A 13,061-nucleotide genomic window follows, 5' to 3' on the forward strand; every position below is an offset into this window, starting at 1 on the left:
TTTATCTGCAGTTAGTTACATGAATTAAGATATGGAGCTTTAATAAGTTGTACTTACACACAATCTACTTGTAATCTTGAGTTTTAAGTAACATGCATTAATAAACAGTATTTTATGCATAAAAAATGATTTTTAAGAGTTTTTGTCAAATGCTTTATAATATAGCATAGATATATGACATAAAAGTTTGTTGTCTCATGTTACGCCTTGAAAAACGCCAGGTCTTCACCATGACACGTAAGGCTTGAGGCTTGATCTTGCCGTCGCAACACACTCTAGCCATTTTGAACCTTGCATGTACCTAAATATCCCCATTTCATATATATAAATAAAATAATAGCATTATATTTAGATATATAACTTTAAATGTGATTTTAATTAAATCAATGACCTTCTAATCAGTATGAACCCAAATTTTCATTTATAGGTCAAGAGGTTATGGATTTAATTATAGTCACATTTAAGATTATATACCTGGATAGCCTGCTATATCTCAGTTTTGTAAAAATAACACAAAAACTCACCAAAAACCAATTTTTGATCTATATTATAAATGGTACTCAATTGTTACTTATTGGCTAACAAATTTTGATGTTGTAAACCAAATTAAAGCATGCTTCAAGACCATGCCTCTTATTATAAATCAACATATATGTCCCATTAAACAATTTTCTTATGCCATAACACCATAAAAATACAATAAACCTATAGTACAATAAAATCTCCAAAAAGTAGGGGACAAGAAAATACCTAAAGGATTGTTGGATCTTTGTATCTTTTAAAGATGGTTTCGATATCCGTCATCACATCAGGTGATAAGGGTCTCTCTGTCGTCAAGAAAGCATCAATATCCTCTTTTAATTGTTCTAAGGACGTAGCACCGATGATTGTGCTTGTCATGAACGGGCGGTCTCTAACAAATCCAAGTGCTAGTTCAACCGGACTCAGACCATGCTTCTTCGCCATTTCAATGTATTGTGCCGTTGCTTCCTGGCATACGAGAAAAGCGAATTTTGACTTCATGAAAAATATTGCAATTTACAAATGGGCCAGTGGCCCGGTAATCTCCCGGAGGTCACGAGTTCAAGCCTAATCCAACTTCAGGAGTGTGTGTGAGTTGCCATGTATATATGGGCAATAATAAAATGAAAACCCCATATATTATGAGAATCGTAAGAAGTTCTATCTTAAAGTATTGTTTCACATTTTCTTTTTCCATCAAAGGCTAGGATTTAAGGCATTTTGATTAACATATATTTGTTTCAGAATGTGTTTGTTTCATACGTATTTGATTCATATACATCATACTCCCAAAAAGAGAAGTATCACGATTTTCATGGAGGGAGGTACATGAGCTAAATTGGGGTAAAATGTATGCAAAACCCTAATTGCAAAAAAGATTTTTTTCACGGATACAGACTCTACCCCGTTGGGTGTAGAGGAATGGTCTACGCACATTTTACCCTACTCCATGTGGGGTTTACTGGTTTGGTTTAAATATAAGATTTAGGTAATAGTTAAATAAACACAAGTTACTATAAGAGTTAGGTTGGTTATGAAATAGTACCTTGGCAATGGATTTATTATATCTTTCCATGTATCCGGGGAACAACTGAAGCCTACCCTTTTTGGCAGCTTCAGACTCTAAATCCAAATACTTGCCACTTAATGATCCACCAGCCAGAGGAGAATAACAAAGTAACCCCACATTGCCATTCTTTGGGTGACATACTTCAACAAGATCAACTACAAAAATAAAACAACACCACACCAATTTGAACTTTTCTTTGAACATTTCAAGTTACAAACTCTGTTTCTGTACATGGTCACACCAGATTTTCTATATCCATGGCCATGATAAATACAAAGCAATCATCAACATGCTTGATCTAATGGCTAAAAATATAAGCCTTGAGATTTCATGTGTTTTATTGATTTAGAAAGTGCGTTCTCGTTTTTTGCTTTGAGTATACCTTCATTTGTTTGTTGGTTTTTACGTTAAGGAGATGAACAGAAAAAGAAGAAAGTGAAGAAGAAAAGAAGATAATAGAAAATTTCACCATTTTACCTCTTAAAAATGGCACATAGCAACTCAACAAACATTTTCAATGGAGACTCAAATCTGGGTACTTTTCTGTGCGCGAATTTTTTTCCAGTGTAGGGATCATTTCAAGCATATCACAAAATGTATAATCAAAGCAATAACAAGTTATGCAATCAAAAGTTCACAAAGCAATACATCTTGCACCTTGTAGTGGTAGACGATAGCATGATAAGAGAACTTACCTTCAAACTTGCATCTTACTAGCAGACTGTAACTGTTCTGAATGCTGACGATTTTTGGCAGTCCTTCAGACTTTGCAGCATGAATGAATTCCATGACTCCGTATGAAGTTTCATTTGAAACCCCAATGTAGCGTACCTAGGCATGAAAAAGAGTTGTTTTTATAAGCAAGTTTTCACATGTACTTTTGTTAGCATTCTTATAAAAAGCAGGAGAAGAATGTATTTCATGTCATCAGTCCTAATCCCCATCTATTTTATCTTCCTTTCCAGCATAACTTGCACAAGTTAGTCTATTTCGTAAACTGCGCTATTCACTCTTAATAAAAAGAAACATTCAGACTGTGGACCCACATGGGAAACTATTTTACCCCTCATACGCCACACTTGATGTTTTTACGGAGTTAAGAGTGAGACACTTGATAGCAATGAAATACGTAGTGCAAGGACTCATGACGGAGAATACGATATTATTTCCCAAGGGATGAAACCTGCAGATTGGACACGGGATGATTTCTGGAATTTAGTCCAACTAATATCTTCAAGTCCAACGTCCATAATCACCTTGCTAAGTCAATCCCTTCTACTTATATATATTATATAACATGTTTCAAAGCTAACCACTTCCATAAAAGAAGGATGATGTTCACAGTTCAGAGAACATGAACGGTGAGTTTCAATATTATTAGTGCTTGTTTACTCTAAAAGACCAACCATGAAATGATAGAGTGAAGTTTAATGTCAAAGCATGATCGGTAAATTAGTGAATCTGATTAAGATCATCATTAAAACATAGATAATCCGTAAAACAGTTTCTTAGAAAAAACCAAAACTTATAACTTAGATCTAAAAGTGTACTGAACTGAGAATGAAATAGAACACATGAGAAAAGGAAGTATTCTGCACAGGTCTGCTACTTCAGAGAAACTAAACAAGACTCCCTTTGTTCAAGGTTAGGAATTTCTATAATCATCAAACTAATGTCAAAAAGATTGAGTCGGAAGATGTCAATTATCAAACATTTCGTTGATAGTTGCAGAAATTCGATATCCAAACAATGAAAATGGAGAGCAAACGGCTATAGATGAAATACATCATTACCTTTCCTTGCTGAATAAGTTCTTCGAAGGCCCTGAGCTGTTCAAGAAATGGCACGCTTTGCCTCCATTTTGAAGGATCATAAAAGAACTCGCCAAACAAAGCCACATAGCGATCCGGCCTGGGAGGAATTAGGAACAAGATGTTAGCTAATAGCTATATATGATTTCTGAGTTGTACCAGATGCATGTGATGGTATTTCCCTAATTAAGTAGCCCTATATTTAGGAGATTAGTGGTGGATGGTTTTCAAGGTTGATTTGATTTTAGTTACTGAATATTGAATTAAACATCTTCGGGAGAGCCTGCTCAAAAGTACAACAATTTTGCATTTTTAATTCTTGTCATTGGTTTTCAATAAAAAATCGTTGGTTCCTTTTGTTGGTTATGCTATATAATATCAAGGATATGGGAGAACGATCATGTCTACTTAAAATAGCATATATATCTTATCTATAAGATCTATAGATGGCAAATTGTTGTAGACAACTTATATGTTAGGTGAAGCAAAATCTTTTTCTAAGGGCAAAAAGTTTGGCTCATGATAAGGACTTGAACAAAATGGCATAGGATTCAAAGGATATATCCGTATTCTAAGAAGTGCATAAGTATAGTATAGAGTATCAATATGGCAGTAGACCTGAAAAAATCATGAACTAGACATATACTAAACATTGATATAATGTCTCTCTTAACACGCCTCATTGGAGCATACAATAGGGACGGACCCAGGAATCTTTTTATACGGTGGCACCATATAATATAGACAAAAAAAATTACAAAAAGCACGGTTTTTATCGACATGTCTTCATGTTTTTACTAAGGTCAAAATCAATAGATGTGTTGTTAGCTGAATTCCACGGTTTCGAGGGATTTTTAAAGTTTTTTGCTTGATTTCAAGGAATTTTTTAGTTTTTTTTATCGATTTCGAGGGACTTTTTCGGGTTTTTTTGGTTGATTTCAATAGTTCTTTTCGGTTTTTTTGGTTGACTTTAAGAGTTTTTTTGGTTGATTACGAGGTACGGTTGCACCTTTTTGAACTTTTGAATATCATACGGTGGCACCTTCTAAAACGATACGGTTGCACCTTTCATAAACGTAAATTTTTTAACCTTTTGACAAAGAGATAATACGGTGGCACGTGCCACCGTATGCCCTTCCGTGGTTCCATCCATGAAAACATGCCATTCACCTCTATTAATGAGGTTGGGCATTAGACATAACTTTGCTAAAGCATTAAATGTGGTATGCCTGTGGTTAAGTATACGTATTCCAAAAGAATAAGAAATAACGGCAGGGGGGGTTTGGTAATTTCCATAAGGTGTTAGCATTCTGTTAGTGGAGGTTAAGTCCATAAGGCCTAGCATAAATACAGGCTGGGGGATTGGGAAGGAGGTTATGCAGATATTCAGTGAACTACCATTCTGGTAGATTGTGAGAAAGACTTCAGCCTCTGAAAGCTGAAGAACCATTTGTAATCGTTGTTTTAGCCTTGATGAAAAATCAGTCTCGGTTCGTACCAAAACGTCAAGAACCGTCAATAGAGACTCATGCCTAGTGGTCATGCAAGACAAGAGAGAGTACAATTCCTGGCTATTAATGATGAAAATACTTTCAAAAGATCAAAAAGATTATTTAAGGGTTCAGTACCTTCAAGATGCACATCACTCGAAATGAGAACTAGAATGTTGATGCCTACTCGCAAAGTCATCATTTGCTAAAAAGAATGATTTTAAGGAGGTTCTTTCTGAGCCGAAGATCATAGGCGGGAAGTCGTTTGAGCCAACCACAAACCCAATTAGATGGATCATGGATGACATCAAGACTTCCTTGATGTTAGTGATATTACCCAAAAGTCAATCATTAGATGATTGTATTTGGAAACAATTGAGTTATATTAATAAAGGCGTTGTCTATTTATCATGTTCCAATGCCATGCTCTATGTTGTAGGATGAACATGATAATAACCTTGAAATACGATTTTTAAGATGCCCCTAGTCAAGTACTACTTTAGACTAAGGTTGAAGTAGTACGGTTGAGACTAACATATGTAGAAACTCATATAGTTGATATGGAATTAACATATGGATACAAATTGGTGAACTTGTCTACTAGACAGACCCGCCACGAGAATGCTACATGAAATGTTACATGAGTATTATGTGTTTCTCATGAGGTCATTGTACAATAACAACCTTTGACTCGATGATCTTGAACCTAATATGGTTAAGTTCTTTGATGTTGGATTTAATCACGTCGTAACTGAGAGGCAGAATAGTCATTGGATGAATGATAAAATCATATAGTAAGACTTGCATTATCAAATATAGGATTTGTCTGCCCTATATGACAAGAGTGATGCCTCTCGGCCCCTTGATAGAATTATGAAACTCACCAATGAATTTGTAATAAATCGATGTAATCAGTATTAAGACGTTTCAAGCTTTTCTCCACACTTTCTTTGATGTTAGCAGCATCAACCCTCACAACTTCTGCATTATCTCGTATGTAACTTGATCTTTCCGAGTAACCAGACACTTTAGTGGCCAATATAATCTGCAATACACCAATGCCCCAAAGTGGAAATGAAGGTCGTGATCAGTTAATAGTCGAATCAATAAATAATTTGAACAAAAGAGCAAAGTGGTTCCATTGTTCAATGCAATATATTAATGTAAAGATTGATGGTTCTGAAAGGGTCTCAAATGCAAAGTGTTAAAATAACATTTAAGCGCAAAGTGAGCATGATTACTATTACATTAAGATTATTTTGTTAATTCCAAATAAGTTGCTTTCAAGAACATATTATGTTGTTGGCATACATCTTTTAACTTCAAATAGATTTAAAAACACGAAACACACTCCTAAACTAGATAAATAAAAGAAACAAAAGAAATGTCAAGAAGATTGTTGGAAGCATAAAATATGGATTACTTAGAATTATTCAACAAAAAACTGAATTGTCTTCAAGTAGTGTCAGACACAAAGTTCAGCAATTAATGCAAACATACAGGGATATTGATACCTTCTCTTTATCTGTACTTTCAGTTTAAATATATTATGTTATGATCTAATTGATCGATGGTGATACAAAGAGATTGTGACTAGATTGAAAAGAAGGAAAAGTACCTGATGACGAGGTTGAGATTTCAGCCAGTTTCCGATATAAATATCTGTTAATCCTTGTGTCTCCTTCTTCATTGGAATCGGATACTTTGAGAAAAATAGAATAGAGAAACAAGAGAAGTTAGAAGGGCTTGCAAAGGCAAATCACATAACTACTGAATGAGGAGTCGTCATCAATTTCTACATGTCAAGGTATAAATGTATTGGCTGTCATTTATTTATTTATTACCGCCATAATATGAAGTAGATGTGTGGATTCCTTCCTTCCCCGATCCTCCCGGCACATAACCAGGGTGGCATAGAGAACACCATCAGGTACAAGAAAACTTTCAGGATACCTTTTAGGCCATTCAGATGCATATGCTATGCTTTATCCAGTAACATATAGTTATATAATATATTTGTCTAATGCCCTTCTCCAACGGGATGTAGTAAAATACTATATTTTTGGAAAAACTAAATAAAATGAACATAATATAATGTGGTCGAAGGTTCAAAAGGTAAAGAGAAGATTCGACAGCATGTGGGACCAAAGAACAATTATGTTGTTACTTTTTGTCGTATATAAATATGTTAAGTTGTATCATATGGGATGCTATGCATTGATATATGGTTAATAGTCACAACATGGGAGATGGGGTGAGATAATTTGAGGCTTTCATGAGATTTTAGTTTGGATTTGTGGATTGAAGGCTTTTTGTCGATTTAATTTTTTTATAATGCGTTGTTCTTGTGATATGCACTTCCAACATGTTCCATTAAGTGAACAAGATCAAACAATATGATCAACCGTCTTCTCATAAACCGGAAAGTTCATCAAATCACAACCCCTTAAAGACAAAGAAATGCAAAAATTAATTAAGACGTACAATAAAAACATATATATGAATCCAATGATCCATTTCACTTGTCAGCATTGGGATGGATGATTTTCACTGAATGCATCTCAAACTGTTGAAAGTCCAAGTTCACATCCTATATTTATCTCTATCAGCCACCAGTCTCACAAATATCATGTTATCAATCCTCCGTAACTTTTGATCTAGCTGATGGTGTCATTATAATGATAGCAAAAAAAGTTGGAGATCATGCTGATTGGAGTTTAGGAAGTCCATATGTGTTTCATCAAACACTTGCTAGTAATTAGATATAACTGTATAAAAAAAGCAAATATGTAAATGCATGCTAAAGAAAGAGAATGTGAAATAGTGGGGATGATTATCTCTTACTGCTTCTGAAGTGTCCAACGTATTAATGCCATTTTCGAAGGCATAGGAAAGTATTTCATGAGCTTCCTTCTCTGTGTTCTGTTCCCCAAATGTCATCTGGAATTTAGTAAGAAATAGCAATTATCAGAACTTATTAAATCTGCTTTTATGAAAAAAGAATATTGTTCAATATAGATAAGCTGTACTTTACAGAGTCAACTGTTTAGAAGGAGAATAAGACCATAAAGACAAACAAAATAACTAAAATAGTAGTTAACATAGAAACATCTCAGAAGCAGTGAGTAAGTCATTAATTCATGCAAATAAATTATTTTAATACCTCATGAAAAACTAGCAGGCATGAAAAAAGCAACACACTTGGCTGTTCTACACTTGGAAATAAGCAGATGAGCAGTACTAATGCATGCCTGTTCTTCCTTATTTGATCAGAAGTGGCACAAGAGAAAAAGGGGAAAAGAGAAAATGGGTTTCCTTGGTTTGTGATATAAAACGTCGACCACATGTTAACAAATTTAGAACCTTCATATAAGATAGAATAGGCAGCAAACATCCAGGTATTGGATTCTTAACTTAAAGAGTTAAATCAACCTAAAGCAAGTTCTTCACCCGTTAGTTAGAAAACTAAAAACCAAAGGAATACAAGAACTCATGATAATTTCTTGAACTATGAATACTCTCACATAGAATCACAGCTCACACACCGAGTAAAACTAAAAACAAATGTATATATTTCTCTTGGATGATGATTTCAAGTACAAACAAGGCACCTATTTATAGGTCTCAAAAGATTATAAATAGGTGCCTTTATAGGTCTCAAAAAACTCAATTCACCGAAACAACCTCTGTACTCCTCGAAGTAGAGGTAAAGTCTATGTACATCCTATCCTCCCTAGACCCTACACAGTGTGGGTACACTGTGTTCATTTGGTTTTAGAAGACCCTCTCTAATTCTATGACTTCAAATTTCAATCAACTTTATTTCCAGGATTGAAGACATGTTATTAGTTCATGAATGTAGACATAAGCCCTCTCCATTTATATAGCTTATAAGACTTTTGACCATCTAATCATAAAATTATGCTAAAATATTCGAGATGGCTTTTCTAGAGTCTTATTGGACTTAAATATGACTTTTAACAAAAAGAAAAGGCTCAAATTGGGCTGCCAAAAATAATGTATCAGGAGATGCTTCTTTGGATTTCCCCAAAAATGTAGTAATCTTCAACAAAAACGCTCTTTTTATCCTCCATCATTGGCCCCCTTGCTTGTCAATAGCTCCAATTGAAGTAACCGGGTGTGTTACTTGAAATTCTTTCATGGATTTGGCTCCATTTGCTTGAAATTCCCCCACTAAGTTCAACAAAGCTTCCTTAATCCTTTTGACCTTGATCTTGTAATTAGGCCATCTTGATTAATGGTCTTTGAGTGGTTTAAGATTATGGTTGGATGGTCCTCCAGCTGTTCATCAATTGCAAATAGCATCCAAGGGGGGGGGGATAGGAATTTTCAAACTGGCAAAGGCCATGGATAGGAGGTGTCGAGACATAGGAAATGTAAGGTGTATTAAGGATGAGAGTGAGGACATTTTAGTGGAGGACGAGGACATTAGGGAGAGACAGGGTAGCTATTTTTAAGAGGTTTTTCATGAATCTCAAGAGAGAGAAGGGAAGGAGAGCATTGCAGGTCTGCAGTCGTTTGCAACTGTAGTTTTTGTCAGCGTATTACCATGGATAAGAGAAAGATGCACTTAAGAAGATGGGTAACGGAAAGGATGTACCTTGTCTGAACCCCATTTGAAACTCTGTTGCTAGACTCCACTCATGCTCCTCTACGGAGAAGCACTCTCTGCTATGCCTCCTCTATTGCACAAAGATTTTGATCCCCCTTTTAGTCCTTGCGCTATGAATTGGCTATCTTGTTGTTAATGGGCAGACGCCCGTCACCCGGTTGCTTATGGATCCCTTGGGTAGAGGGATAATGGGGGGTACAATATGAGGCGGGGTGGGCATCGGATTAGCAGACTTGAACTAGGGATAAGAAAGGGAATTTGTGGCATGGCAGTGTTTGGGGGAGATGGGTGTGCATTGGCTGACAAAGCTCTTTAATGTCATTTTTAAATCAGCCAGACGAGTGGACACTTATTGTGGTAGTGCCACTATATCAGAACAAAGGAGATGTGTAGAAATGCGGTAATTATAGAGGTATTAAGATTTTGAGTCATACCATGAAACTTTGAGAGAGAGTGCTTGAGTTTAGGGTGCGTCACAATGCGTTGTGAGTCACATGATACACTAACCAATTCGGGTTCATGCCGGGGAGGTCTTCGATAGAAGACATCCACCTTCTAAGACGGCTAATTGAGAAACATAGAGCATGTAGTAGAGTCTACATATGGTGTTCATTGATATAGAGAAGGCCTAGGACAGTGTACCTCGCTGTAGGATTTGGAGAAGCTTGAAGGATAGAGGGATCCCGTGGATGTATGTTAGGGCAATCCAAGATATGTACGCTAGGACTTTGACTTGTGTCAGACCCGTTAGGTGAGACAAAATACTTCCTAGTAGAAAATAAGTTTGCATCTGGGATCAGCACTAAGCCTTTTCTTCTTTTGGCGTGATTTTGGATGAGATTATGTGCGACATTCAGGATAGTGTTCCTTGGTGTATGTTATCCGCCGATGGTATTGCACTCATAGCAGAGTCAAAAGTTGAGGAAAATGCTAAGTTAGAGAGGTGGAGGGAAGCTTTAAAATTGCCAAGTGTGTGCATTAGTCGGTCTAAGACAGAATACCTATGGAGTAATTTTAACAAGGAACGTATTGACGAGGGTATAGAAGTACGCGTTGGGGAGCAAACAGTAGCCCAAACAGATAGTTTGAAGTACTTAGGCTCAATCATTTATAGGGAGGGTGAGATCGCAGACAATGTTACGCACCACAAAAAGGCAGGATGGTTAAAGTAGAGAGCAGCTACGTGAATGTTGTACGATAAGAGGGTCCATTTAAAACTGAAGGGAAAATTCTACAAGGTAGCCGTAAGACCAACTATGTTGCATGGTTCGGAGTTTTGGGTTGTAAAGAAGGCGCAAGTGAAGAAATCAGAAGTTGGACAGATGAGGATGTTGAGTTGGACGTGTTGCCAGACCATGGTAGATAGGATCTCGAACGAAATTTTTGTTTGGAACCAGGGGTTGTGCCTATCACAGGTAATTGGGATAGGGTAGATTGAGGTGGTTTGGGCATGTTCACTACAGTGGAGAGTGTGACAGTGGAGGTGGTGAAGGGAAGAGGTAGGCCTAGGAGAACATGGGATGATCAACTGAGGATGGATACGGCAAGCTTTAGGCATTTCCGAGGACATGACATCTGATAGCAGTCGTGGAAGCACAAGAATAGAGTGGCCATTTTTTAGTAGAATCATGTAGAGGGTGACGACAAGGGTTTTGAGAGGAGGGTAGAGATAAGGCGAACAGACCTCATACCTTAGTTTCTATTGTTTTACATGTTTTACCTAATTACATTTTCTGCTCCTACACCTTTGTAGCATGCACACACCATTAAATCCCAAATACCTGTTATACTTACCTATCTTTTCGCCTGCTTGCACACACCCTTGCATCATGTAGAAGCCGGAGGACTTCTTGGGAACAACCTCTCAATCCTAGTGGTTGAGGCAACATCTGTGTACATCTTACCCCTCCAAAGACCTACTCTTCGAGTGGGACATAGTGGGTTTGTTTGGTTTATCCAAGCCTTCTATTTCATGAGCATTCATTCTCCATATCATGCTCACATTATCAAGTCCTCACACAGAGATAAACAATGCTTATCACTAGAATTTAAGAATGTGCCCTAAAAAGAGTATCTACTTCGATGAACAATGCTTATTTTTATTAGAGGATATTAAATAAAATAAGCGGGTGGCATGTGTTTTCTAATAGCGACGTATCCTTTAACTTAGCATTTTAAATTGCACATCAATTGTATAAATCTATAAGATGATGACATTGTCGCCACATATGATGATTACCAATAAATTTTATTAGTTTCACAAAGAACATGCTGGTCAATGACCATAAATTTAGGTACAAGCATACATAAACATTGATATATGGAAAACAAAATTCGTATAAGCCACAATTAGCAGAAGAATGATGAAAACGAACGGAGAAAACAGAAAACAAAATATAATAAAAAAGAACTCACGGTGCCGAAAGTAATTTCACTGACTGTAAGGTCAGAATCCCCAACTTGATTAAACTGCATCGCGCTTCGTTGTGGTCGTGCCATGGCTGTGATAGTGGAGTCGAACTTCTTTTTGTTGAAGAAATTCCATGGCAATTTGAAGTAGCAGGTGGAGGCATGGAGAGACGAAATGCGGTTGTTGGATAGAAGGGGTAAAGTTATAGTCGGCGAAGTAGATGAAGTCATTTGGGTTTTCGTGCAGATCGGTGGTTGCTTCTCTCCGCCATTGAAAAGGTGTTTTTAAGGAGATGGATATGGACATATAGAAATGGCCGGCGTGGGATTGCTCTACGTGGATGCGGCCTGTGGATCGGTCGCCGCAAAAGCCAAAAATCCGTCCCAAACCCGTACCCAGATTGAAAATTACTTTCTGGTTCATAACGTTAAAATATTTAACTTCAATCCAATTTTTTTTTATTTACCAAAAGACTACCCGTACAATATAACAAGAAATATATTTTAATTTTAATGTTTCGTTTTTTTTTTTTTTATCTCAATCAATATTATAATATAATTTTATATGGTTTTAAGAAAGTATAATATTTTTACTTTTAAATAAAATATAAATATGAAAATATGATAAAAAATATTGATATTAAACTATTTAAAATTTCTTTCTTTTTGTTTATTTTTTTTATTTTTTGGTTTAATAATATAATTTTTTTATAAAGATAATAATTAAGTATTTTATTAGAGGTTAATGATTATCTTAATTATATTTTAGATTTTTTATATTTATAATGAGATGTTTATTCTTTATTTAATTAGATTTATCTGCAGTTAGTTACATGAAGCTTTAATAAGTTGCACTTATACGCAATGTAATTGTAATCTTGAATTTTAAGACTATCTTTATTCACAAACCAAACCAAACCAATCTTTATTAAAAAATTAATTTCTCTCTCTTCCACCTACCCAAACTTTAATTCCAATCCAATTTAACTTTTTTCATATTTTATTCACAATCCAAACCAATCTTTAAAAATATATTATAAAATTATATATTTATATTTTAGAATATATATATATATATATATATATATATATGTATACATATATCTTTTAACTTTAAATAAAAAATA

General features: G+C 35.6%; 1 protein-coding gene across 2 annotated transcripts; it reads right to left on the reverse strand.

Moving 5' to 3' along the window:
• Window positions 1–138: 138 nt before the first annotated feature.
• Window positions 139–12,201, reverse strand: LOC112529207 (protein tas-like). Of its 2 annotated transcripts, XM_025140348.1 has the most exons (9): window positions 11,941–12,201; window positions 7,737–7,832; window positions 6,511–6,594; window positions 5,777–5,937; window positions 3,385–3,502; window positions 2,287–2,422; window positions 1,568–1,746; window positions 751–990; window positions 139–301 (listed from the first exon to the last, which is right to left on the reverse strand). In XM_025140348.1, exons 1-8 carry the CDS (start codon window positions 12,163–12,165, stop codon window positions 751–753), a joined length of 1,239 nt encoding a protein of 412 aa, XP_024996116.1. In that variant the 5' UTR covers window positions 12,166–12,201; the 3' UTR covers window positions 139–301. The 2 variants fall into 2 exon arrangements, with proteins under 2 accessions (XP_024996116.1, XP_024996115.1); XM_025140347.1 differs by lacking the exon at window positions 139–301 and having other exon boundaries at window positions 593–990.
• Between the last annotated feature and the right edge of the window lie 860 nt (window positions 12,202–13,061).

Source organism: Cynara cardunculus (genome assembly GCF_001531365.2).
Source record: "Cynara cardunculus var. scolymus isolate 2C chromosome LG 16, CcrdV1, whole genome shotgun sequence".
NCBI lineage: Eukaryota > Viridiplantae > Streptophyta > Magnoliopsida > Asterales > Asteraceae > Cynara > Cynara cardunculus.

Coding starts and splice junctions, on each gene's coding strand:
- LOC112529207 (XM_025140348.1), bottom strand. CDS start 12,165: ATGACTTCATCTACTTCGCCGACTATAACTTTACCCCTTCTATCCAAC. Junction 2,423..3,384: donor AACTTATTCAGCAAGGAAAG/GTAATGATGTAT, acceptor TTTCATGCCTAG/GTACGCTACATTGGGGTTTC. Junction 1,747..2,286: donor AGTAAGATGCAAGTTTGAAG/GTAAGTTCTCTT, acceptor TTATTTTTGTAG/TTGATCTTGTTGAAGTATGT.